The following is a 27,974-nucleotide window of genomic DNA, read 5'->3' on the forward strand; positions in this document are numbered from 1 at the left end:
GGGACATTGCTGGAAAACATGGATCGAGAATTGATTAGCAGTTTGCTACGCATGTGGACTGGCAGAGCTATACTGGTGTTCTTTTCTGAAAAGAGACTAATATTGCAGATAGCAGACTTTGGTTCAAATTGCATGTACTGCTAACAATTGATAAGAGACCTTGCGTCTACAAGCTTCTTGTCCAACATTGACTGCAAGCTAACAAGACAACAATGCTGTGGACCAGAAGGGGCCAGGCTCTAAGACTTTTGGGAATACAAAGCATAAAGGAGCTAAAAGGCTCCCAGGGACTGCTGTTGGACCCAAAGGTTCACAGGGAGAATAAGAGATAATGCCACTGGACTCAAAGGGTCTCAGGCAAAACGGAGAGATAGGAACAAGGAAGATGACAAAAACCAGATGTATGGACCTTTTTGGGGCACCACCAGGGGTCTGAAGAATGCAAGAGTTCAGAGGTCGTCACACTAGATTACACACACAGACACACACACACACAGACACACAAAATTAAATATATGGTAACAGAATAATGTGTTGTACCTTTTCTATTGGTTAAGTGTTATAGGAAGAGGAGGAGAGAGACACCTATGCAGAAGGGTATTTAATGTCATGTAAAAGATGTAACAACTGGTAATCGGTTCTATACTTGGACTGGTTTCCCTGCATGTATGAAATAAACTTAACACTGATTAAGAAATGGCGTCTGTGCAGTTTCTTAAGAAACATCGATACTCACGTTTTAAGTTACATCAGACGTTAAGAATGACAGATCCCCGGTCCTGCCTAACCATAAAAAACCATCAATAAAGGAGATTTGTATAGAATTGGGTTTATTAGATGTATGGAGAATCCGTAATCCAAGAGAGAGGCTTTATGTATTCCTCAACAGTCCATCAGACTAACTCAAGAATAGACTATTTTTTAGCAGCAGAGAAGTCTTTAGATACAATTACTGGGGCATCTATAGTAAACATAATAATATCCAATCATGCACTCATTCATATACTATATGAGCCCTCTAAATATGAGTGCAATGTGTTCTCCTGGCGCTTTAAGGCTTATTTAGTTAAGGACCCTTTGTTTGTTTCCTATATGTAAGACAAACTCAGATTATTTCCAGAGACTAATGATGTGTCTGGTAAGAATCCCTCATTGCTATGGGAAACATTGAAGGCTTACGCCAGGGGAATGATAATGTCATATTCTGCCACTAAGAAAAAACAACGGAAAGTACAACAGCCAACTTGAAAGTAAAATGATAGCATCTCCCAGTAAAAAAGTTGCCACGGAACTAACTGCTTCTCGAGCATCATTAGATGCCCTGTTTACAAAGGAAGCAGGCTCAGCTGTATTCTAACAGACCAGGGAAATAGCTGCCTAAGTTTCTCCAGGGGCATAGAGAGAGTAACTATATCTCTGCTATCAAAGGATATTAATACTATTGTTAGGGAATATTATGAGCGCTTATCCTACCCATGACATGATTGCTTTTCTAGATAGAATTAATATGATACAGATATCCAACAATGAGAGATGTCATCTTGAGGAGCCCTTATTAGAGGCAATACAATCTCTAAATGGTAATAAAACACCAGGCCCTAATGGATGTGGAGTAGAGTTTTATAAAACCTACTCTCCTGTCCTTGGGCAGCCCCTACTTAATATGTTCAATGATGCATTCCAAAAAGGCACTCTTCCCCCTTCACTGAGATGAGCCACTATAATACTATTATTGAAAAAGAAAAAAAACCTGGAAGACACTGTGTCATACAGGCCTAGATCTTTACTTGACACCGATGCGAAGGGCCTCGCAAAGGTCCTTGCATGACGACTTGAAAGCATTCTACCTAATGTGATTAATCCAGACCAGACGGGATTTATACTAAATAGACAGTCAGATCATAATATGAGACACCTAATGAGTATAATACAACACAGAACACAAGAACGGAGACAGTCATAGTGAGTATGGATGCTGAGAAGGAGAAGGAGGAGTTTGATAGAGTGAAGTGGTTATATATGTTTCAAGTATTATAACACATGGGCTTGGCAGATAAGTATATTAAATGGGTTAAAGTATTGTATCAAGATCCAAGGGCCTCTGTAATTACAAATGGATCTGTGCTCTGAACAATTTGCTTTTTGCAGGGGTACAAGACAGGGTTTTCACTGTCGCCTCTGTTATTTGCTATGGTAATTGAGCCACGGGCAGAGGCTATTAGATGTGACCCCAATATTCACTGTGTTCAGACTGATACAAGACAACACCATCTCTCACTATATGCTGATGATCATATTATTTTTGACTAAACCACATATATCGGTGCTGAGACTAATGGAGGTGATTAAATATTTTGGAGCCTTCTCAGGATATAAGATACATTTTCAGTGATTATGCCGACAAACCCCACCCAGGTTAACCCTAAACCCCACCCAGGTTAACCCTTTACCTTCAGCGTCTTTTCGGAGGTCCCCAAGAGGACTAGCATATTTGGGAATATGGGCATCCCCATACTTTGGGCAGTTGTTTAAGGATAACATTTCCCCTATAATCAAAAAAGTAAAAAAAGACCTAGAAAGGTGAACCTGTTTGCCCCTTTCTTTTTTGGGAAGGGCAGGGATAATCTCAGGAGGTGTAGTGGAGATGAGGGCAAGCCTCACCCTGCACATCACCAGGGAGGTCTGGAAATCTCAGGAGGTGTAATGGAGGGCAAGCCTCACCCTGCACATCACCAGGGAGCTCTGGAAATCTCAGCAGGTGTAGTGGAGAGGAGGGCAAGCCTCACCCTGCACATCACCAGGGAGCTCTGAAAATCTCAGGAGGTGTAATGGAGGGCAAGCCTCACCCTGCACATCACCAGGGAGCCCTGCAAATCTGAGGAGGTGTAGTATAGGGGAAGGCAAGCCTCACCCTGCACATCACCAGGGAGCTCTGGAAATCTGAGCAGGTGTAGTGGAGAGGAGGGCAAGCCTCACCCTACACATCACCAGGGAGCTCTGGAAATCTCAGGAGGTGTAGTATAGGGGAAGGCAAGCCTCACCCTGCACATCACCAGGGAGCTCTGGAAATCTCAGCAGGTGTAGTGGAGAGGAGGGCAAGCCTCACCCTGCACATCACCAGGGAGCTCTGGAAATCTCAGGAGGTGTAGTATAGGGGAAGGCAAGCCTCACCCTGCACATCACCAGGGAGCTCTGGAAATCTGAGCAGGTGTAGTGGAGAGGAGGGCAAGCCTCACCCTACACATCACCAGGGAGCTCTGGAAATCTCAGGAGGTGTAATATAGGGGAAGGCAAGCCTCACCCTGCACATCACCAGGGAGCTCTGGAAATCTCAGGAGGTGTAATGGAGGGCAAGCCTCACCCTGCACATCACCAGGGAGCTCTGGAAATCTCAGGAGGTGTAGTGGAGGGGAGGGCAAGCCTCACCCTGGACATCACCAGGGAGCTCTGCCCAGCAGCCTGTCAAGACACTCACTGAGTCTCAAGGGGAATCAAAGAAAGGAAATAGTCTGGACTGAATCCATGTGTGGTAATCAGCATGGTATTTATAGATTTCACTTTAGACCTGTATCTGGCCACGTGAAAGCTCTGAAACTGCCAGAGGTGCCGATTAGCAGTGCATATTGTTCAGAGATGTGTTTCTGTTTCATATATCAGATTCAATTCAGTGTATTTGAGGATTAAAAAACATCTTTTTATTTTTTTTATTTGCATTTATTTAAAAAAAAAAAAGTATAAGTACCGAAACTTTATACATTTTATGACAAACGTCTGAAGACATTGAAAAAACTACTAGTCAAAGTTTTTGATTGAATTTATGAAGATTCTTCCAGTATTTCTAAATGTAGCATTATTGAGTGTTTAATAGTTCTGGATAAAGAACAATAACATGCATCTATAAATAACATTGAGAAAGACTTCTAATCAAAATGCTTGTCATTGAATGTATTAAGTTTCTTTTAGTATTACTAATATAATGAATAGCTGTAAAGTTGTGAAAGCAGTGGTTCTAGATGCAATTTTTCAACACGCCTTGTGGCGCATGTGGCTAGAGACTGTGAATGCTGCTCTGGTTTTAAGAAGTCTAGCTCAATTTTGTTTTGTTTATTCCAACAAGCAACTGTTTTATTTATTTATTAAATTAAACTCCTAATTTAAATAAATCAGTCAAGACTTTTTTTCCATCAATATACACAGGTACACGTTAGAAAATAATTTGACTCCTAAAGTACATGAATTATTTGTTACTTGTTTGCAGAGAATGATGCCGGCTTCTCTCAGCTTCATGCCCAGCAGTCCCCAGATCTCAATGGAATGTTATCTTTTTCATTGGACACACTTGCCAACCTGTCTAACCCAAGTGCGCCACAAGAAGTCAAATGCCTGCCATAGAGTAATGAAGGCAACATCAGCCAATGTGTGAGCACTAGATGGCGGTGGTGTTTAACAGTGTATAGCCTGTAAAACCAAAGGAATCACTTGATGGTGCTGGCTCTTTTATAAAGACAGTGATCTAACCTTTAGTTACATCTATCTATGGCAGGCATATAGAACTGAAGAACAGCTCTTGAAAGCAATTTAACAGACAGACTAAACAGTGTTTGAGTATTCAGAACCACTCAGGAAGTATTGCAATTATATAGCCTTAAGGGGACAGTTATTGATTGCTTACTTGTTTCACAGGGACCTGCAATCTTTTACTTGTACAGTCCATCGTTTCATTACCTTTTTATAAATGAAAAGAGGTTTGTAACCCAAGCTTCCATAAAACTCAACACAACACCTGCTAGCAAAAAATAGATTTATTTTCCTCTACAAAATCCAAAAACATCATTCTGGAACGAGTTCTATTCATATAAATTCCCTTCAGACATCGCCAAAACAAATGCTTATCAAGTAGAAGTACACTCACATTTAAAAAGAAAAATAAAATCAGAATGTCTTGAATGTGAAGAAGAGAATGAATCTCCACAGGGAAGACACAGAGAAATTGAAATCTCTTTATAAACTAGTGTTCTTATAAAAAGCGCCATCATAAAATGATTAGGATTATCTATCAAAGCACAAGATATTTCACTTACAAACTATACAGAGCAGGAATGTTACACAGTGGAACATCATGGTTGTAATTAATGAACAGTGCTCTTCTGCTGAGTTATATAGTATTTTTGACATTGCCCTTAGTGGGAGAAATCCTTAAGAGGTCAGCCACACACCAGTGCACCACCATACTTTTAAAGATTTAAAGATAAATATCTATTAAGAGATTAATAAATCTCGCACTGTGATGTCAATCACTTTCTGCAGCCAACCTGGGAGAGCTGATATTATGTAACGTAATCTATGTCTGGAGAGCTTTACTTTATGTGTATCTGTTTATATACTTAATTAACTCCCTGCTCTTATTTTTTTGTTATTTTATCGGGATTAGATTTGTTAGTCGATTTCTGATTAAAGTTTTTTTTTTTTTTTTTTTTTTTTAATAAAAAACAGTTGTTACTTTAAATGACCAGTTAAACAACCTTTAAAACAATCTTCAACGATTCATTTTTTTTAGCTGAGGCTGTCTGTACACAAAGTGTGAAAAGGCTAGGCCGGGGTGGTAGGCACTGGGGGAATTTGACTTTGAACTGATTCAGACATTTCAACATAAACCTTTGCCATTTTAGTCCAGGACATCAAGTCATGTGTTTGTTACCTGCCAATAGTTACACACGATGCTCTGACTGCCAGCCACGGGATACTGTTTTAGTTACCCTCGTGCCTCACATCCAACAGCTACCATTACAGGACATATTAAAGACAAAAACACAAATAATGCTGCAATGAAATACAGGTTTGGAATGCATATGGCCTTTTCTTAAAGGAAAGCCGGTGGGGGGCAGGGTTGCATTATTACATTACATGATGTATATAACGAAAAGATCAAATAGAAATAAGCTGCTGCTTTAAGAGAAAACTGAAATGAATCCCTGTACACCATGAAGATGCAGTTTGCAGGGACCTGTTTATGACTGGAAGGCTGCCTGTAAACTGGCTCAGGCTGGTCGTGTTATGTGGTCACAGCTTTGTGTTGGCCAATGAATGGCTATGGACTGCATCATGGTCAGGTACTCTTGCTGCTGCCCAGCTGGTCGGCCTGGTCACCCTGCTGTGTGTGAACTCTGCACAGGCACATACCCACAGCAGTGCCTGGTCTGGGAGCCAGCAGGCCAAGGAAAGCACAACACTAATCGCCCTGGAATGGCAAGGAGAAAAAAAGGTTCTCCTTCTTAACAGCTGAACAGCAGCACAGCTCCATCTTTGAGGGCTGCGTTATAGGATTTTATACATTAGTGGACCCCAACTCAGTCAGAGCAACATAAAAGCACATCATCTCTGGTTTGTGTCAAATTGGTTTGGCAATGCCTTATCAAACTGGTTCTAGGTTTGTGGGAAGGTAATTCTTTGGAGGATAGGTTTTAGATTAGCAACATCTAAATGTTTCTACATGTTAGACTTTGAACAGGTCACAGTTGTTAGAAATTATTACTGCCAAATTAATTGCAAAAGCAGGATGCGGTTATGTAAGATATACTGCAGAAGCAGCCTACTTGCCCCCTCACCCAGTTCAGACTGTAAGGACAGAGCTAGACAATAAATGTTTCTAAGAATCCCTCAGCCATTTACACAGGACTTAAATAACACCCCTCTGTGTTACAGAGATGTGTAACTGTGGTTGACCTGCTTTGAGTTTGACAGAGTAGATAACCAGAGGGATCACTGGTGGTTCCTACAAAATCAGCCGACTGGGTGCTGTTGTTGCCACTTGCCGGTAAACAGATAGAGTTTGTACATAGAAGGGCTCTTCCAGCTCTAATAGTCTATTAGATATGAGTAGTCTCCCCCCCTCAATCTACTGCAGGAAGGCCGGTGTGGTCAGGACTGCAGGCTCAGTGTCCCGGGAGGCTGGCAGACAGGACACTCCTCTGTGCAGGAGCAGGCCTCACACAGCACAGTGTGTTGGCACGGCAACATCACACGGCTCCCCTCCTGACAGCGAAGACATTTCACCTTCTGCAGCTGGAAGACAGCCTGGGGAGAGATAGCACAGGGCTCAGAACTCAACACAGCTCGCCAGCACATGGCACACAAAGTGGACCAGACACACAATTAAATACAATACAGGGTAAACATTTTGTCATACTGAAACTATCATCCAGAACTTAAACGCTTAGGAAAGAATACAAAAGCCAGGAAAATTTGAAAAATACCCCGGAAAGTCATTTTGCTTAGGTACTGCCTTCACGGTGTTCTGTTTTCAGCTGTTTGTGTTGGTGTTGGTGTTGTAGGCAGTATGTGGTCCTCCCACATGGAAGGAATGTGCAGGTGCTTGAATGAGGGTCCGTGTGCTAAGGTGAGAAAGTAAAATGATTGATATGATACAGTGAAAAATGAACTGTCGAAGTCAAAGTGGTGGCGGTAAACCTGAGAAATAAACTGGAGTAGTGAAGGAGGATTTGGTGTATAAATCAATGCGGCATCCCTTATCTTAATTGAACCTAAGAATATTTAGGAACAAGAGAAGGCCATTCAACTCAGCAATGATCATCCAGTTCCGAGTAGCCGATTGCTCCCCAGAAGGTTTTTAAAGGATGCCAATGATTCAGAATCAAAAACATGGCTTGGTACCCATTCTATGCTCTCACCATTCTCTGTGTAAAAAAGTGTCCCATATAGTTTCCAACAGTGTCCTCTCATCCTGGTTTCTGGGCTGTTGGTAAGGTTGGGGTAACATGGTCAACTTAGGATTTTAAAAAGTTAAATCAAATTGGTTTTAATTAGCCGATAGACACCAAGAAACCTACATTTGATCTAATTTCATAGCTCTTTAGAGTAAATAATGCGAATAACACAACATTTTCAAGCAGAACATTTTGGTTCATTCTGCAGTTGCCTGTACATGTCTCTGTTTCTGAAGCCCATGCTACGTGTCTGGAGTCTGGCTCTGCCCTTACCTGCTCGACTCTCTCCAGGCCGGAGCGCAGTTGTGTCTGCAGGTTATACAGCGTGGGCAGGGGCAGCAGCTGGAGCTGCTCGTAGCAGTGAAGGATCTGCGGCTCCTTTCCGGCCTGCAGCCACTGAAGCTCCTCTTGAAGCTGTTGAGCTCGCTGCTCCAGCACCTCCCTCCGCTTGACCGCCACGGCAACCTCCCGGCCTGCGCTGGCTGCGTCCTCATTCGCCTCCTCCGCCTCCCTCTTCCACATGTCACACGCCTGTAGAAAACACCCGCTGTTAACACACGGCGACCACACACACACACGAAGAAACAGAGCGCAGTGACCTCCTTCAGAGCCCTGCTCGTGTCACACACCTGTAAGAGGGAGTGCGGCAGTGAGTTTCAATTACAAACGGCTTCATCTAATTATATGGCAAGACTTCACCACAGGTAACAGAGTAGATGCTTTGGTTCACCATCAGTAACTGAAACTAGTAATTTCGACACCACGTCTTCTCGGATTTGCTCTCAGTTTTTCTCTCTGTCGGTAGTTTGTGGTGCAAACAGATTGATACATTAAAATAGTATGATTAGGGGAGTATTGTGGTTGGGGAATCACAAAGACTACTGGCCCTGGTTAAACCACAGGATTAATCCACTCCTTCAAAATACTGTGCGTCAACCAACTGTAATCAATTATTGGTGCGCCAGGACCCTGACTCAGCATAGTTTCTCTCTAAATGTCCCAACATCTCAATGGACAGTCTTGAATCCAAATACACACTTCACTGTATTACAGTTGGAGTTGCTGTTGACACAGAAGGGGTGGGGAGGTTCATGCCTCACCTGTCTGGCCTGTCTCCAGGACTCCTCCCACTGTTTCAGCGCTCTGCTGGCCTCGTCCAGCTCGTGCCGCAGTCGTGTCAGCTCCCCGGGGCTGGCGCCTGTCAGGAAGGCGGGGGAGGAGCTGGGGGAGAAGTTCCCAGGGGGGAAGTGCTCCCAGATACTGCTGTTCATTCCGTTCAGACCTGGTAAAGACAAACATTCTTATTGCAATGTCTCACTCAATGCCACAGTTCATTTTTACTCATATTTAACCATTTAACAGCCAATATGATCGTTATCCTAACCCTTCATACCAAATGCTCACCCTCCCGCCAAGCCTAAGGAAGAACACTCACCTAGTGAGCCCTGCGGAAAGGTGCCGTCTGATTGGCTCAGGTGGCGCTGGTGCTGCTGGAGGCTGGAGGGCATGAAATGAGAAGAGTTGATTGGTGGAGATGGTGAGGCAGAGTGAAAGGAGGCGGAGCTTCCCAGAGAGCCAGGGATGTTAACGGGAGCCGAGCTCTGCAGCAAACTCCCCCCTGAGGGAGAAAGAGAGACAGGAGAAGGTTAGAAATGGCAATATTACACACCTGGGGGTTGTATTTCCACTAGGACTCCTAAGAACAGGTACTGACTTCAATTATGACTGCCCAATTGTTTTACCTCGATTTTCTCCCCAATTTGGATTGTCCAATCATTTTTTCCCCCCTCACCTCAGCAATTCCCCACATAGCTCAGGAGAACTGAAGGTTCAGTGGGTGTCTTGATCCCACGACTGAGCCAGCTTCCTCTTTTACACCCAGGAACTCGAGAGCAGACGTCAGAGAGCTACCAGCCTCTGGAGGACAAAGGCCAGCCCACTGGGCTCCTGGTCAGTATGGTCCTCTTGGCAGAAGTGCCCCCCGAAATCTTTCACATGGAACACACCCCTGAACCACACCAACATCCCTTCTCATGCCGATAACAACTCTGCTTCGCCATGCTGTAAAGTGTTTCAGCCAATCAGAGTGCTGCATTTTTGTTCTTTCATGCGTTTCACAGCACCTACACTACATTAGAAAACTGCAATCAAATTGCATCACCGTTTCCCTTTCTAAAAATGAATAAACACAGCGTGCTGCCATCGAGACAGAACAGCAACTACAGTGACAGCCAAATAGTCCACAACAATAATAAAAGCTACAAATAAAACCTATTTGAAATACAGACTTAATCTAAGGGAAAAACTAGCTCACACATCTTTTATGTTGGTTCCATATCTAATCATTTTACTCTCACAATCACTACAGCTGATCAGGACTCTCACAATCACTACACGTCACAAAACAGGCAGTTCAAAAAAATAAACCATTAATAACAATAATATTACAAGGAATAAACTCTCGTGGCAGATAAATGACGAGACGGAAGGTGGAGTATCCATGTCACCAGAAGCCCGAGATACAGTTACAGGCTTTGTATTGCACACTTTGGTGTGCTTTATTTGTTACAATTAGTTGTAACTGTTTACAATAGCTTGAAAAAGTAGCACATAAGACCATTTCCCTTTTTTTTTTTTGAAATGCTTTTGATTTGCCACTAAATTTCCTTTTGTTTTTGTGAAGTCCGTTTGGTTACTGTAGTAAATTGAACTTTCATATTTGTGTCATGTTAAATACCTGTCTTTGCTTCCCAGTATACTGCAATGTTGTCGAGTTGCTGTTCTGCTATTTGATGAATTTTCCTGTTTTCTTCATTTTCGCATTTACTGTTTTTTGTTTGGCAGCATTTTCGTGATTTTCAACTAACACGTCTCTGTTTTCATCAGCAACATTTTGAAATCTGGTCATCAGTTTCATTACACTGACAGTTTATGTGCTGTTGTGAAGTCAGTTAAGATGCCCACGCGACCTGTACATAATAAATCTTATACTCTTACAGCTGTACATAATAAGACTGTAAACTCTGGGAGTTCTAATATAATTTATAGGGCTGTAAACGTCTACTACTGGTTATAATAATAATAATAATAATAATAATAACAATAACAATAACAATAATAATAATAACAACAACAACAACAACAACAACAACAACAACAACAACAACAACAACAACACAACTTGGCAATTATGTGTTAATGAGTAGGAAAATGTATTATTCATTTTAATATAAGACACTGATCAAACTAAAATACAAACTAAACTTTAAATGTGCTCTTACCGTGCCGAATCCTGGAAGAGCAGCAGAATTCAGATCATGCAGTAGTACTGTACTAGCATTTGATGCCGCCAACGTATTTGCCAGAAACAGACGGTTCAGTGCTTTTACTGATTTTTTTCCCTCTGACATTCTGGATCAGAAGAGATTTTTGCTTTTTTAAGACTTCAACCAAACATGTCTGCTTCCGTTTGCTCATTACTACCAATAAATAAACAGCATGATTCTATAAGCTTAAAATGTCTGTTTCGCATCAACCGATCGCACAAGATACCTGCAAGTCCACACTTATGAAGACAAAATTTTGCAAATCAAAAGGTACGCGTAACGTGTGTACGGCTGCGGGCGCCAATCATCTACAGCCCAATGATTAAAAACAGCTGCTGGTTTTGCCACAGAGCCAATGCAACACTCCCTCTAGAATCCCTCCAGCAATTTCGCACAGCCAGGACGCAAACCTGCTCTCCCCTGACTGTCTGACTCACCCTGCACCACACGGCCGTGCTTTTAAACTGTACTTCGAAGGGGTGAAGATGCTGGGACCCTGTATAAGTGACCCCCTTACCGATCATGATGCTGCTGCGGGCTGCAGTTGTGCTGTCGAAACTCTTCTCTAGCGCTGCCATGCCAAAATCATTGAGGTCCAGATCATCCAGGGCAGACTCTGCAATGTTAGCAATGCAAACAAAGTGTGAAAATACTCTTTGTCTGGTTTCTCAAGTACTTTATAATGCTCCCCAGAGTGTTCTGAAAAAAAGGACCATTTCCAAGATGCTACTGTAAAAAATAGTCCACTATAGCCAAAAAACGCTTGGTCCTGGGGGAGCATCGCACTGAAAAATGCTTGGTCCTGAAAGGGTGAAACATGTAACCTCCTCAGTTTCTGGTTTGTTTTTGTCTTGCGCTGCAATCACATCCTGAACAATTATTAAACAACCTGGCGCAAAGTTTGGCTTTTGTTTTTTTATACTGTACTTGCTGTGCCAGCACTGGTATATTTATACATACCGGCTCCTGTCAAGGAACTCCAGTCTCCACAATGCACCTCACCGGGCCCCAGGAACTTCCTGTCACATGAATACTTTCTAATACTCGCATGTGGAATGGAAATATAAGAACGTAAGAAAAGTTTGTCTCACCACGGCTCGTCCCTTCTAAGCAAACCATTTGTTCCTACAAGTGGGATCTAATTGAGAATTTTTTTTTTTTTTTTTTTTAAATGCTCCCAGTGTTTTAGATCCTATTATTATTTTAATATTTCCTTATGGCTCATGTCATTAATCCAGGTTCAGCCTTTCTCTGTACCGTCTTGAGTGCATTCATGTCTTTGTAGTGAGGTGACCAAAACTGGACACAGCTGCCCTATGGGAACCACTTGTAAACAGGATGTGACATCTCGCTGTGGAAATCCTAATGAGTAAGAAACCAATCACTAAATGACAAATAAAAGCCTGGCAGTCCTCACCCACGACGGACTCAACGGTGTCGCTGGTGGGGTAGAAGGGCAGCGCATTGGCGTTCATGCCACGGGTGTTGCTGCTGGCTGCAGGGCTGGGGGGGGTTGTGGCCAGGCTAGATGTCATGCTGGAGGAGATGCTGGACATTGGGGGGCTCCCAACAGGGAGCAGACCCAGTCCATCCTAAACAAAAAGAGAGCAGTCAGGCGAGTGTGCATTTCATTGCAGCCACCCTTTTGCAAAGATGAAATTCTCTTTACATACTGGATTAGGAAAGTACAGCGCAATAGCATACATCAAAGCTGCATTTCAGTAATTATAAAGAATATCACGTTTCTTTGATGGGTAGAAAGAGTTGTACTGTGCTGTGACAGTACCAGTGCATGTCGAACCGGTGTGGGTCCAGTACTACAGTGGAAGGGGGCTGGGTCTCCACTCCTATGCTCCAGGGTATGTGCTTTCTGTTTTGCCTGCAGGGTGGGAAGAACAAGAAGACAACAAGTGAGGAGAAAAAAAATTAAAGTTGGTCAGCGTAACATAAAAAGACAACAACAGAACTGGGTAGAAACGTGGCAAATGATGGTGGTGTTGTAATAATCACTGTCAGTAACCACACAGTGCAGGAAGCATCCTCAAACCAGTATAAACAGGCCTGCCTATGCCAGTACATGCTCACGGTATGAAGATGGTGCACCATCATGTATTGTATGCATAACTTAGATTTGTACTCTACTGCCATTTTCTTTTACACAACCGACTCGCTATATCCTCTACGCAACCCACTTTCTCATTTTTTGTATAAAAAGCAGCAAAGCGTTTTAAATTTGTACTGCGGAGGGTAATTACTACTCATCAACTTAAGTCTCCAATTAATTTCATGAGTCTTCCTCTCCTTTCTCAAATGCACAAACCTATTCTCCGATTCTCTTTCATTAATTACACAAATAACATTGAGGCAGCAGAAGTTCATAGTTATAACCAGGGGCGTCATTTGTTTGGGGTTGGGGATGCTGACAGGGGCGGCTGCCCCTGCCAAGCTCGCCGGGGGGCCCCAAATGGCAGTTTCTGTGAGAAGTTAAAAGGCTTAAAGTGTTCCTGCTTCGGGTAATGTTGTTGAATTGAACATTTTCTTTTTTCTTCCCAAAAGCTGCAATGCTACGTTTTAAAATTGTTCTGCCAAAAAAAAAAAGGTCATAGCAACAGCCTCTCCCAAGTTATTGCGATAATTTGCATTTGAAATTCAAAATTAATGATAGCATCTGTTGTGTACGTTGTATTACAAAAAAGCAAAAGAGAAAGTTTTACTAATAATTATGTTCAAGTGTTTATGAGGTGTTTTGGGAACGTAAAAGTAAAAGTGCTTAGCTTATAAGATTTATCATGTCACAGCAACTAAGCAAACAGCAAAATAATAGCCAGGGCTGGCGTAAGGACCCTGGCAACCCTGGTAAGCCCCCGGGGCCCCCAATGCCAGAGGGGGGCCCACACACATACAGAAATAAAATTGGAAATATGAGTAAATGTATTATTTCTGTGCCAATTATCCTACTCAAGCAACCTTTAGGACTAGAAACGTTTCATTTTCACTCAACTAAACTAAACTGTATGCGTGCAGTGCAGTGAAACTTGAGATCTCCCCTCTTTTTTTTCCTCTTTTCCTACTTGCCTCCTGTTCCCTTAGTCCCGCCTCTTCTCACTCCCTATTGGTTTCCGCCCTCACCAGGGCTTTGTAAAGCCGAAAGCTATTGGCTGATCTCAACATACATTATACAGATGTGCCAATTAAAGACATCATGTAATTGGCACATTTACTTTCCAACAATCAAGACTTTCCCTTGACAAGCGTTTTGTCGAGCATCAATATCATAACGTCTATTATTATCACAACGCCAGAACACCTATTATAATTACACCATTTTAAACCATCAAAAATGGATGTCAAAAACGGAAGGAAAAAAAAACTGCTGCATTAAGTACACTGTAAAATGTTCTATGTAAATTAAAAAATTATTATTTATGTAAAGTGTGTTCAGTTTTCTGTTATTTGTGTACTAAGCTACACTAAAAAAGAAAATGTGCTAATATATCATTAATAAAAACAAATCTTACTATTTTCACACTGTACAGTAATGTGTAAAATACAGCAGCATGTTTATTGTGTGTTATCGGTAGGCTAAAGTAAAAAAAAAGGGCGCTAGAGGTATTCATTTGATTTGCGTATAGGCCTACTGTACAGATTTATTATAATTTTTTTTTTTTTTTTTTTTTAATCAGACAGCTCATGTCTCCAGACATGTCCGGTTTAGTGAGGAACTACTGATTATGAAAACCTTTTTGACAGAATAATATTTTTTATTTGGGAGTGAAGGTGGGGGACGAGGCCCACAAAAACCTGCCGCTGGCCATAACAGCCAGTGCTATTTTAACTAATTAAGAAGTTACTGAGTTGAAGAGGGAAACAAAAAGCTAGGCTCACGCCACCGGTAGTTTTTATTTCTCTTTTTGAGCTGGTACAACTCCAAAAGGATATGTGCTATTACTTATACTTATATTACTAAAAATCAAGGTTGTCATCATTTTTCCAGTAACCACTGCAAGCAATTAGCATCTGTTTTCGAACTTCCATGACCAATCCTTGTCTGAGTGATCTGCTTGCAATGGAAACTGAAAAATAATTGTTAAAAAAAAATTGATTTTGATGTTCTGGTTGATATCTTTGCAAAAATGAAGCCTGAAGATGCTGCTTCACTGCCAGTTTTTTTTTTTTTTTTTTTTTTTTGTAAGTTTGTTGCAGAGTTTTATTATTATGGAGAGGGGTTCCCTAAATGCATTCTTTGCTCTCCACCCCCCCAAAGCCTTTTGTGAAGTGATGCCCCCGGTTATAACATGGGTTTTGTTTCATTCAACACACCTTCTAGTGCAAGAACTGTTCAGCAATTGAAAAATACAGTAGTTATCCTTCCGAATCTATTCTCTGGACCCAGCAAACAGAAATGTGATTCGAAACATCTGAAAGCATGTCTGCCTGCTTGATTATTGACATTGATTCCACCACACTAACCTGCAGCATTGCTGCCACAAGAGGGAGCTAACGTGTACAAAGAGCTGCTGAATCTGAAGTTCAAGCTGCTACTGTCATGTCACTACAAAGTGCTATGTATACCATTAAAAATAATAATAATAATAATTTGGGTGTAAACAATAATGAATATTGTTTAAACAAACTGAATAGTTTCAATAGCAAGCTTGCTTATATATGCCGGAACCTGAAATCAAGGGGGGATTAATAGTCCACTATTTGTTATTTTATTTATTTATTTATTTATTTATTTACTTACATTTTTTACAGCGCCTTTAGCCAAGATTTTTTTAAAATCTTTAGCTATAAAACTGATGTTATTTACAGAGGATGACATCACAAGGGATTTATATACTGTAATGAATACTAATTGTTAAATTCAATAAAATTGAATATAAAATGTAGCTATAGCTACCCTCCTTACACCTGTGTACACCGTTTCGTAACGTTAATCATAGTCAGTATCGGTTTCAGTTCAGGTGACTAGTTGCGCAGCTTTGGAAAAAATATGTATTTCAGAATGCCACCACTATGCATAACGAATAAAAGTTTTATCTCAACTCTTTTTTTCCAATTTTTAAGAAAGTAACTACATTCCTGATTAATATATACCTTTGCTACACATCTCTCAACATTTCCGACTTTGACTGGTAAAGTCATTTGTCAATCAAATTTGTTATACACAGCACCGCACCAGCAGATAGTTAAGTCAATGAAAAATACAACTACGGGGAGATGCGAAATCATTGACGTAACAGGAATGGATATAATACATGTGGTTTTCTTGACTGCGAAGTGGTGGCATTCAGTTTGATATGATTTATAATCCCTCTCCCTCGCTGATCCCTGCCCATACAGAAGTAAGAGATGCAATGCTAGTGTTGAAGTGGTGGGAGAGAATGACCACAACTGAATTGGGTGCAGCACACAGGATGAATCCTTTGCGCCATTACCAGTCCCTTACAAGTTAAATAAATAAATAAATAAATAAATAAATAAATAAATAAATAAATAAAGGTTAATTCAAGGGAAATAAATTACACTTTAAAAGGAGCATTCAGTGGCAGTCAAGTGGTTAACTGGTATTTGTGTTTAAAGCTCAAATTTACTTTAAATTTGCCAAAAATAATTACTTTAAAATATATATAACGTAAATAAAAAAATAAATAAATAAACTATCTGCATATTATGGATATGGCATAATCCGGCAAGTTACCCATTAAGTACCAGGGTCATAATACTATGTAAGCTCGGAGGAGTGTGCCCACCTGGTCTTCACGCTCAAACCCTGGTGCTTTTCCGTAGCCGCCTCCCACAGTTGTGAAGAATGGAGCATCCAGATTGGAGGACTCCTGGCTCAGCATCCGTCCCAGCATCCTCTGTGGTGAGACGCAAATACTGGAGGGGTTGGGGGAGCTGCAGCTGCTGGACAGAATCTGAAACACCAACAACAGCTTTTAATTCAGATCCACTCCAGATTTAATAGGTATGAAAAAAATATATATACATTTAAGACATTAATAGAGGTTTCATTCATTAAATTACACAATTTAAAACACAGATAAAACAAAAACTTGGTCTTATAATCTCTCTCCATGGCCAAATCACCTCCACCCTAGTAAATGTATTACAGAGCAATTTGCCCACAGTGGAAAATCAGGCCTCTGGACTGGAAGGCCTCTGGATCCATATGTTTTGTAAGACATTAACTGAGACACACTTGTCTTTTAAATGATCTAATCTTATCTAATTGAAAAGGTACAAAGAGAGCTTGTTTGCTTACGCTGTGCAGCTCAGTGGTGTGCGGACTTGTAGGGCTGACAGGCAGCGAGTCTGCAGGGGTGAAGAGGGGCAGGCCTGCAAGCGTTGGGCTGGAGGCCGAGCAGGAGGACTGGGCCTCATCACTGCATAAAGGCTCTGTGGAAATCAAACACCACACTCTTAATCCTGCATTGCTTACAGTACCTTCATATAAATCTACTGTTAATGTCAGGGGCGGACAAATCGGTAGTCCGGGCGCCCAGGTCTACCAAAAATCGGATCCGGATTACCGAACTGTAATGTTGCAAAGCCCGCGGGACTACTGGCGGCTTCTAAAGATTTTTTTTTTCTTACGCAGTTACTTCGAAGATCTTCTATATAGAATATCTTTGGTTACTTTGTACAGATAGACTGATAAACCAGCTCAGTTTACTTCCAGTTTAGTACATGCCTACCCGGTTGAAGCAGTAGCTGTAGTAACCAGCAAATCCAATCGTAACTGGTTCATGTCTTAAGATTCATGACATTCCATTTTTCTTTTTTTTTTTTTTTTTAAATCACGCATTAGTTGCTTGCAAGATCAGTAACATGACAGATAAACCAATTTGCTTTATACTTTACTAAAATGGTGCCGGCAGTATATAGTAGGCTACTATATTTTACCAGAGTTATGGTTGAGATAATATACATATATATATTAAACAAATAAACAGGAGAGAACACCGTACCCTCAGTCAGTGGCGACTCGTGGCTTGAAATACTGGTGTTGCACAGCCCGCCCCCCCCCAAAAAAAAAAACTGTGCTCAAACCTGATGCCCGATTTTAACATTTTTTATGTAAACATTAAGCTAGCTTTCTAACATTACCAGATCTTTCATCACAAACAGTTCAATACACGAGATTGTCAATCAAGAGAGCTGCAAACAACACTTTACAGGCAAGGGTCTCTTATCGACAGACAGCTGCACCTGCACTAACCTGAGCATTTGAAATGGAAGTATCGTCACACTCTCGTGCTGTAAATAACATTCTGAAGCTACAAGAGTCAGGTTTGGTTTCTGTTTATGTCTCTGGTATTGGTGGCTTAGCTTTTTTGTTGTAGAAAAACTCCAAACCATTTTAACAGGCTCAAATTCACTCAGTTTTTAGCACATATTTTCGCTAACTGAAAAAGTGAAAGTCTCACACAAGAACAAATATAACGGTGAAGGGTCTTAGACAGTCTTTGGTTATGTTACTAAGTTTTGAAAGTTTGAAAAACTGCACACTTACGTATTTTTAAATAATAAACCCTGGCAACAGTGGCGAGCCAGGATTTTTTTTTCGGGAGAGGGTGGAAATGGTAACTTTAAGGTGAGTAGTCACAGTGGTGCAATTAGCAACCTGATTTCTTATTAGTGCATTGACGTTTTATTTTCGAAAAATAAAGAACAATCTTTTTTTTTTTTTTTAACAGAAGATCCAGTAACCAAATACACTGGTGTGCAAAAAAAAAAAAAAAATCAGTTTAGAACACTTCCAATTAAAAAAAAAAAGGAAATACAAAGCAATAATGTGAAATTGAAATCATGCGCATCAGATTTCAATTTCACATTATGATAATAAATAAAAATAACTATATATAATTTAATTTGTACTTATGGTTGTTCATTTTTGTTAACTAACAGTTGGTGTTCAAAGCAAAGCAAACCATTTTATTTAATTTCACAAATCTTGACTAATTTAATTACCGTTTGACTGACGCAGGACATGCCGGTGGTACCTAATCTTCTGGAGGTTCAGGGGAAGAGGGACTTATGCACACAGTTGCATACATTGTATAACTACAGTGCCTTTAAAAAAAAAAAAATGTACGAACAGCTGATCCAACAAAAAACTTTGGTTGATTGACAGCAAATCCAGCCACTCGTTTTATGGTATCGCACTGCACTGACATTCGCTAGCCTATCAGGCTTTGTTGAGCCGACAGACGCGCTGTAGCTTAAACAAATAATCAGAATGAAAACGAATAGGTAACTGAACTCAGGAATTGAAACAGTTTTACCGTTTCTCTCTCAGCAGCGTCCAGAACTGTTTTCATTCTGATTTATTTCTTTAGTTATTCAATTAATAATAGGTTGTACATTTAACACTCCAGCTCCAAGACCTGGATGGACTTGGTTACCGTCCCTTGATGAAGCTGATTGCACAATCCGTAAAAAAATGATAACTGTATTAGTAGGCTGGCCGCTGGAGAGGTCAGCTGGCAGTAAGATATGTCGAGAGGCAAGTGCATTCTACGTAAATACACAGGTTACTATTACATAGTAGATGTCCTCTACCACATCTATGTGTGTAGTAGCTAGGCTACATAGCATATACAGTAATCATAGCCTATATGTTTCATGCATCTGTGTGTGGGGTTGAGCGAGTACAGCTTGCTTATGTATTCTCACTGGTTGATAGCAACGCAGTAAATAAAAAGTTCGCTCTGTTAGCGAAAAGAAAAATCAGCGCCGCCCGTGCCACGTCCGCCCCGCGTCCTGTGTGAACACACAGGTAGACTATAATGGGAAGCGAAAAATATAACAATATTGCAATTTCTTTATTTCTTACACGTTTCAGTGTGAGCGATCCTAACGCAGCAGAAATCTGGGGGGGGCCCGTGACCAGGCGTGCCCCCCCCACGCGTCGTCACTGCCCTCAGTGGCTATCAGTGTGTTACCGAGGTGCAGGGACACTGCAGCTCGAGCACAGCAGAAAGTTAATAAAGGTGCGTTATTTTATTTTTTTTATTTCCAACTGAACAATTAGCTAACTGTATTGTGAGGAGCCCCCTCACATGGTAATGTCTTTATAAAGTGTGCAATGCATTTGTACTGTTTTAAATGTATACCCTGACATTATTATTAAGTCAGCAGAAAGCCGTGCTCATGTTTACATTCTGTGTACACGTTTAGGCCACCAAGTTTATTTGTACGATACTACTGTATATTGATTGTATAATAATAATACATCTTGAAAACAAATGCAACACTTGCAGAGTTTAGTTACTAATAATGCGCAGTGGATACTGTGAGTGTGAGTGCACAGGGTAAAGAAAAAAATAACGAATCCTTTTTATATTTATGTGCTTTATAGATATTTTTATGAATATTTAAAAATATAAACGTATAAACAGTACAAAATTGTTTAGCTAATGAAGACGGGTAAAAGGTGGGTTCTATAAATGGCACAGGTGAGGAAAAATAAAAACAACACTACTACTACTACTACAAGTGCACAATAATTCCCACATTTAGGACCAAGAACATGATTCTTTTAATTTTACGCAGTGAATATTTTAAAACTAATGATGAGATATTGGTTGGATCCCCTAGATATAGATATAAAGAAACTATTATTAGCCTGTTATTGTTTGGTAGAATTATGAACAGAAACTAGGTTGTTAGCAAACTTTGGCAGTATACAAACATGTTTTATTAGTGGTGAAGTGATGTCAGATTTCTTTTCAGAACCTTACCACCTTACAATTGTATCTGTCTACATTTTTTTATGGTGCATAGCGTTAAATGGCAAATGTTTATCTACTGAAAAATGTGGGCTACCAAAATTTGTGGTGGGCTACCATAGTTTACCTTTTGGTAGCCCATCAGTCTACCACACATAGTAGTGATTTGTCCACCCCTGAATCTAGAACTATACAGGTAATAGTAACCACTAGGGGATTTATGGGGCTAGCAAGTACAGTATTGATCCAGGAGAATTCATGAAAAGAACGATAGTTAAGGACTCACCTGTGACAGGAGCAGGAAGAAAAAACAGGGGCCTGCTGTTCTATTTTTCATTGTGAGTGTGGGAAGAGAGTGTGGATGCAGGAGAGAGTACTACTGTTGTATTTAAACTGATACAAATGTAGGATATTAATTACTTTTCTAATAGGATATTACTTTTCAATAGACTTGTCACTGTTTTTCTTGTTATACTGAAAATAACTGAAGCACTTAATTTACAAAATGCTCTTTTATTTGAATCTTAAAGTGAATGTATTTTGTATATCGTAACTGGTCTGTTCTTCATTCTGACCTGTCTGTTCATTAACTATTTCACTGTATGAATTTTAACAGAAAGTCACTTACGGTCCATGTGAGCGAAGGCACAGAAGGGTCCGCGTGGGCAGCTGCCAGCCTGCTGCATGTCATTGCATTTTGTGGATTTGTAAATCTGCAGGGAGACACAACATAAAATGTCTTTGTTTAATCTCTCCTTCTCTTCGTTTAATCTCTCTCTCTCTCTACTTTGTTAATGAGTGCATCTGGCTTCAATACATTTGATGTGCTCTGCTAAAACAAACTGCCAACTTGGTTTTCATTTCAACCAAACGGCAATCTTTGGTTTAGAATCTACATAGAAAGGAGGCAGTGCATATAAAAGCACTTTCAAAAAGTGGGGTGGAGTTAAGGAGACAGCTTGCAGCAAGGCCTCTGAAACAGCACAGTTTTAAAGAAAGGATGCATAGCATATTTACTGAAGCAATGCTTGCAACCTTTTAAAGGTAACTTCCTAACCAGACCCTATTCCCAGGTGCTGGAGGTACCTCTGGGTGGAACTGCTGCTCTGTGCGCGTGTGGCAGTACTGGCAGCCGTCTCCGTTCTCACACTTGCTGGGGTCACCCCACTCATCAGCATGCTTCACCCCAGGGCAGGGCAGCGACCTGGGGACAGCACAGACACACAGTCATTCAGCCATTCTACCCTCGGCTTTGACAACCAGGAGAGATAAATAGACAGACACGCATTACAGATGAACACATAGATCAGTATTTAGGGTAGTAGACAGAAACTGACAGAAACTGACAGAGACAGATTTCGACAAATCGATGACATTTTGCATTTCCAGACAAGCACAAACTGGTACCTGTATTTGTGCTTGCGGGGGCCCCTGCGACGATCCTTGCTGTTGTGGTAGTAGGGACAGGCGTAACCCTGGCGACACAGTCGGGGGGGCTTCTTGCACTGCTCGGTCTTGTAACTGGACAGCACATAGCTGGTCTCTGTGAGAACAAGGGCACAGGAGTCACTTACCAATCACCCAAGCCAGGGCATATTTCTAAGAGCAATGTGCTAGCTTATCGTGCTTGATGTTCTGTATACATTAACCAGGCAACAGGATAGATCATAATAATAATCTCTGTAATCATAATGTATCATAGTATAACCCTGTAATCATAACTGGCTGTAAATTGGGTTATTGTCTGCCTGCTGGCTACGCGGTTTTGGAATGAAGGTTGGAGTTACCTTGCAGAGGGATTTTTTTTTTTTTGTAATTTACATATTTAATGGTATTCTAAAATATTTTCTTCAGATATGACAGTACCGCGCTTGAATAATGTGGATTCATAAAGATCAACTCCTTTTTAAATGAAATCTTTTAAAATAAAATCCAGCTGGAATTACTCATAGTTTCCGAATATTTTGTTTTCAGTGTAAATAACATATTGTGGATTCTTTTATTCTTACATTTTCAATACTCTTAATAATTTTATTGCGATTTAAATTGTAGCTATTTGATATTATCAGAATTATTTAGTTTTTGTCTTTCCGGATGGACTTAACATAAATATAGATACTCCGGGAGTGATGTTATTTTATCTGTGCATGTGCAACAACGTCACAGCAGCAAACTAGTGATTGTGCAGAGAAGAGTAGCCAGGAGTCATTAGGAAGCAAGTCATGCGCATATGAGGACTGTCTTACACTACCTTGCCACCGGGGCTCTTCACACAGGATCTTCTCAATCAGGGCATAGCTGGCTGCAATGGCTGGCTGCCCCTCAGTACTGCCCTCAGCAGCGGCCGGCCCGTTCTGCACTGCCTCCATCGCCTGGAGCTCCCTGAAAACACGTGAAAACATGAAAACACTTTATTTCTAGACTACCTGGGCAAAGTTAGGTATTTGATATAATTTTATACTCTAACATTTGACATGTACAGTAAAAAAAAACATTTTTATTGCGGCAGGAACTGGTAACAACATGAATGAACAGAACGTGGCCCGTTTGATAGCTATCACATCTCTGCATGGTTGATCCCTTAATGCTAACTTAGACGTTTTTGTATGTGTGAAATGTTTTCAGAAGAGCTGGATATTAGATCAGGGCAAGTTTCCCCCTACCTGATGTCGTAGACGGGTGTGCGCAGGTCCTGTGGTCCGTGTGCAAAGGTACAGTGCGGCCCGTTCTTGCTGCAGTTGCCCTTACCGTCTGTCTCGTGGATGCAGGTGCCCGTCTTGTAGTAGCGAAGGTGGTAGCGCCTCTCGGTGTCACCTGCGGTGCGGTGCAAGAATGGGCAGCTGAAACAGAGCAACACATCCTCACTTAAGCACACATTGGAATGGGCCCACACACTTCAAGTAAAATAAAAGGTCAAAAGTGTAGTTTATATTATGTTGGCATGGGCTTGTGGGGGCAATGGCAAGTCCGTGCTGTGGGCAGCACTGGTTGTGTGTGGGCGCCTATGGTGAGCTGTCTAATCCTCACTATAAAAGGTGGCTTCCCAAATGTAAATTGTGGGAGTAAATATTTGCATTAATGTTGTAACTGATGTTTTAATTGCTTAAGTATTGCTGTGCTTGGAAGTGCACAGAGTATTCAGAGCAGCTCAGTTACACAATGAAAAGAAATCACACAAATTGGAAAGAAATCATTGTGCATACATCAGTTGGCGGCGATTGTTTAATTGACCCACATTTACCACTTCCATTGGGACACTCCAAGGCGGTAGGCTCTAGGAGCAGTTGTTTGTTAGCTGTTCGAGGTGCTGTTACAAAGTGCTGTGTGTTAAAATAAGAGCAGCGCTGCAGCTGGGGAGGCTGCATTTGTCTCCACCTGTATCTCCCCTTAGAAGAGCCTGAGACCAACCTGGTTTGTTATCTTTCTGTCAGGATACTAAGGAGCAGCCAGCAATCATATACAACTCTACCTTGTCCATTCGTTCAAATGGTGCTATGTGTGCCTCTCAATGTTAAAGCCTTGAAAAATCATCTGAGTGACTGTAATCCTCAGGGGATCAAGCTCAGCGAAGTACTTCCAGAGTGAAGTTCTGAAAATATGTTTGTGGCTCATTTATTACAGCTAGTGTAACAGGCAGTATTGGGTGATTGTGGCCATTACAGATTCTGTCCCGTCAGTGAAATGAGATAAAGTTAAAGCTCTGTAACCATGAATGCAGACGAGCGCAACTCTTTTGCAGTGGTTAAGACACACGTTAGCAGTGCTCGAGATATGACAAAAAAATATATATATCTCATCTTTGACTGTCTGCGCTACAAATAGACCCTCCTTTTTCATGTGGTCCCTTCCCTACCCCAGCACTGCACTATGATCCGGACAGGCTGCCCCGCCCCAAAGGAAGAGCTGTGCTCACTCACTCGTCACCGTCAGGGCAGGTGCCTGAGCCCTCCTCGTACTGCGTGCAGTAGATGTCTGGGCTGTAGTTGAAGGTGCCGTCCCGACGGCGGATAGGTCTGCGACGCCGCTGGTTTACAAAGTGCCAGTAGAAGCAGGTGAAGGGCCGATGCTGGGAACACTTGTGCTGCACAAAGAGGGGACACTGCTCAGTGCGGAACTCCTTCAGGTACCTGCAGACAGAGAAAGAGGGAGAGTGTAGAGAAGTACTTCCGGTATGAGGAAAAAGCAAACGTGGGACCAGGCCTTGACCTAACTCAACTATGAGATGCTGTTCTGTGCTGCCTCATTATTTTTTGTATCTGTTTTACAAGCAGGATAACTGTATTTAGCAAATTCTCCATTATTTGAGCATTGCTGTTCAGCTGAACAGTAGCCCCTTGCTAAACCGGACATGTCGGGAGACAGACAGGTTGTCCGAAATAACAAGGTGTCCCGTTTAAAAAATAGGAAATTGCACACACATACATTTTTAAAAGGCTCAATTTATATATCAATGTATATATCACTGCACTGAAATAACAGTAATGGCTTTTATCACCTTGTTTTAATTTCCTTATTTTTACCACAACGGAACCAAAATGTTAGTAAATACTTTTCTACGTTAAAATTAAAGCTAAATCCTACAAGTTCTATTCTACTTTGTTTGTTTTGTGCAACGGGGAGGGGTTAAGTAGATTTATAAGAAGGGTAAGTAGATTTTTCTACCATTTTGTCCCTTGGACAAGAAGTTTTATTATCAATATTTGTCCATCTTATAAGTTTATGTTTTTTCAGTTAATCTATAAATATGTTAAACTGTGTAGAATATATGCTACTGAAATTGAACAAAATGTTGTTTTTTTCTGTGGCTAATAACTAGATTTGCATATGAATCTTAAGCAAAATTCCACAACATCCTACACTTTCGCCTTGACTTAAGTTTAGTGGCCTTGGTGCCCTCTACAAATGTATTGAACTGAAGGCCAGTTTGGCTTTGACCTTTTTTCTTGCCAATTTAGAGCCCTGCAACATTAAAATCTATTACAATGACTTATAATCCAGGGCTGGCAATGTACTAATACAGATGCACACAGTAACTATGAAACTGAGTGACCAATTACCTGCAAAAAATCCCAAAAGTAGAAAGTAGACATGCTGATTTGGATAAAGAACAATTAAATTAACTGAAAGATAGCCAAAGAAAACAAAACAAAAAAATTGCTGTCTTTATACTCACTCACCCTGACTTTGTCACTTCAAATAATGTATTTTTAGCGGTTTGTAAATGCTACAGAAAAACACAAAAAGACAGTTCTGCACATTATCCACCCCTCTTTGACATAGACCTTGAACAATTAATGAAATCCGAGACGTCGTTGAATGTATTTTTATTCCTCCTGTCTGTTCTGCTCAGACAGTGTGTCAGTGACAGGAACAAAAACAAAAAAACTCAGTGCCGTCTCAACTCCGCCCCCTGGTGCATCTTTTCAATGGCAATGTGCACAACATCAAAAATAAAGATGTACTTTCTTTTGCATGTTTTAATAAAATTCATTTACTCAGCTTAACTTAGTGTGCAGTTAAGAGTTATAATGGGACTACTTTATTGGTGTAAGAATACTTAATAAAAAAAATAATCATTGTTTGCCCTAAACATGACTTAGGGTACAACGCCCCGAGGTGTCCGTTTATATGACATATATGGAGAACCTGTCGGACCTTATTTCCTCAGACTCAGATACTTGTGCCAGAAAGTCCCCTAACCAAATGTCATTACAGTAGTTCTTTAGATATGCAAAACTCTAAAATGTGATATTCATACATACAGATGTACAGAGGCCCACAATATCCCTGCTGCATGGCATATTATTAGTAGTAGTCGTATTATTATTATTATTATTATTATTATTATTATTATTATTATTATTATTATTATTGTCAGTAGCATAGAACCCACACCATGGCTGCATTTAAAATGACAGCACTGCGATTAGTGAACAGTATGATGAAAAAGAGTATGACCACTACACATATCAACAGTATGTATAGAATTACAAACAGTATGTATAGAATTATAAATGGCTGTGAAATGTGTAATTCCACCTGTCCTCCAGGTATACAAAAGTAACATACAAAGGGAAAGATGCCTCCATATGTGCTCACAATACCTTAATGTTAATACCAAGTGGACAACGGGATAAGCAGTTTTCCATAAGGAAAACATTTAAGTGTCACAGTATGTCTCCACGATGTCCTACTGTAGTTTTGCTTTTTTTCACACCAGTGTCTACAAAGCTTTAACACAACTCCTTCCACAATGCAGTCTAAAAGAAATCTGTCAAATTGTGAACGAGACAGTTTACTACAGTATGTTTATGGCGTGCCACGTCCATCACTACAGGGTATATTAAAAGTGAAAGGATTCTGAGCATTAAGCTCATCTATCCCTTACTAAAACTTGTTTTCTTTAATCAACGTCTATGTATGTTTAACCACCTTTACCATTTAAAAGGCTTACAATAACTTGAGCATACGGAATTAGGGTTTTACAAATCATGATTCGTCTTAATTAAACAAACACAATATACTAATTATAATATAAATGCATTGCACAATGGTACTAATCAAAACAAGACACAAAAAAGTAATGTAAAAAATATGTGAGTATTTTTAAGCACTTTTCTGCCCCCTTCCAAGCCAGGCCGCCCAGAACAAAGCAACCAGTCAGATCCCCTCCTACGCGGTTTGGTTCGGTCTGGACCTGTTCGGGACGGATCAAGCCCAACCCCCTTTCTCGCTCGCTGCGTCAGGTGTAGGCCTGCGCGTTGTCTGTTCACGTAGAGTGTGAGTTACGTACGTGTAGTGCTGCGGTTTCTCTGGCTGTGCGTGCAGCGCGCTGGCAGGAGACACGGAGCCTGTGGCGATGGGGGCAGGTGTGGCAGCGGTGGCTCCGGATGAAGAGCTCACTGCTGCGGGGCCTTTCGACATGTTTCTGTCTCTCCTCCGATCTTCCTTTATTATTGTTCCCTACACTCCGCGGTCCGCATAAGTTCCCAAACTACGCATGCGCCTGGCTCTGGGAACGGGAAATCGAGGCAATAACGCACGGGACCCTGGGAACTGTAGTGCCCATTGCCTTTTTGTGAAAAAGAAGAACCATGATGCATTGCAGCAAGAACAGTCCCACTCCCTCAGTCTTGTTCTTCTATTCATGGTTATTTTGTATTTAGTGTTTCGCTTTTGTTGCA

General features: G+C 40.9%; 1 protein-coding gene across 3 annotated transcripts; it reads right to left on the bottom strand.

The window, feature by feature from the left end:
• Positions 1-4,787: 4,787 nt before the first annotated feature.
• Positions 4,788-27,851, bottom strand: LOC117424797 (RING finger protein unkempt homolog). 3 transcript variants are annotated; one of them, XM_058992483.1, is made up of 18 exons: positions 27,584-27,851; positions 24,708-24,917; positions 23,454-23,630; positions 23,042-23,172; positions 22,198-22,333; positions 21,877-21,994; positions 21,419-21,503; positions 17,322-17,455; positions 16,807-16,974; positions 12,837-12,929; positions 12,468-12,642; positions 11,568-11,666; positions 9,160-9,342; positions 8,825-9,006; positions 7,998-8,255; positions 7,689-7,753; positions 7,254-7,391; positions 6,937-7,074 (listed from the first exon to the last, which is right to left on the bottom strand). In XM_058992483.1, the coding sequence occupies exons 1-17, from the start codon at positions 27,712-27,714 to the stop codon at positions 7,301-7,303; spliced, it is 2,436 nt and encodes an 811-aa protein (XP_058848466.1). In that variant the 5' UTR covers positions 27,715-27,851; the 3' UTR covers positions 6,937-7,074; positions 7,254-7,300. The 3 variants fall into 3 exon arrangements, with proteins under 3 accessions (XP_033897392.2, XP_058848466.1, XP_033897393.2); XM_034041502.3 differs by lacking the exon at positions 7,689-7,753; XM_034041501.3 differs by lacking the exons at positions 7,254-7,391; positions 7,689-7,753 and having other exon boundaries at positions 4,788-7,074; positions 27,584-27,850.
• Positions 27,852-27,974: the final 123 nt, after the last annotated feature.

Source organism: Acipenser ruthenus, chromosome 19, assembly GCF_902713425.1.
Source record: "Acipenser ruthenus chromosome 19, fAciRut3.2 maternal haplotype, whole genome shotgun sequence".
Lineage (NCBI taxonomy): Eukaryota > Metazoa > Chordata > Actinopteri > Acipenseriformes > Acipenseridae > Acipenser > Acipenser ruthenus.

What these genes read in the sequence shown, in the direction of transcription:
- LOC117424797 (XM_034041501.3), bottom strand. Translation starts at nt 27,714, where the DNA reads ATGTCGAAAGGCCCCGCAGCAGTGAGCTCTTCATCCGGAGCCACCGCT. An exon ending in TGAAGAGCCCCGGTGGCAAG is followed by an intron (nt 22,334 to 23,041) that starts GTAGTGTAAGAC and finishes TTGTTCTCACAG; the next exon opens with AGACCAGCTATGTGCTGTCC. An exon ending in AGCAGCAGTTCCACCCAGAG is followed by an intron (nt 21,504 to 21,876) that starts GTACCTCCAGCA and finishes GTCTCCCTGCAG; the next exon opens with ATTTACAAATCCACAAAATG.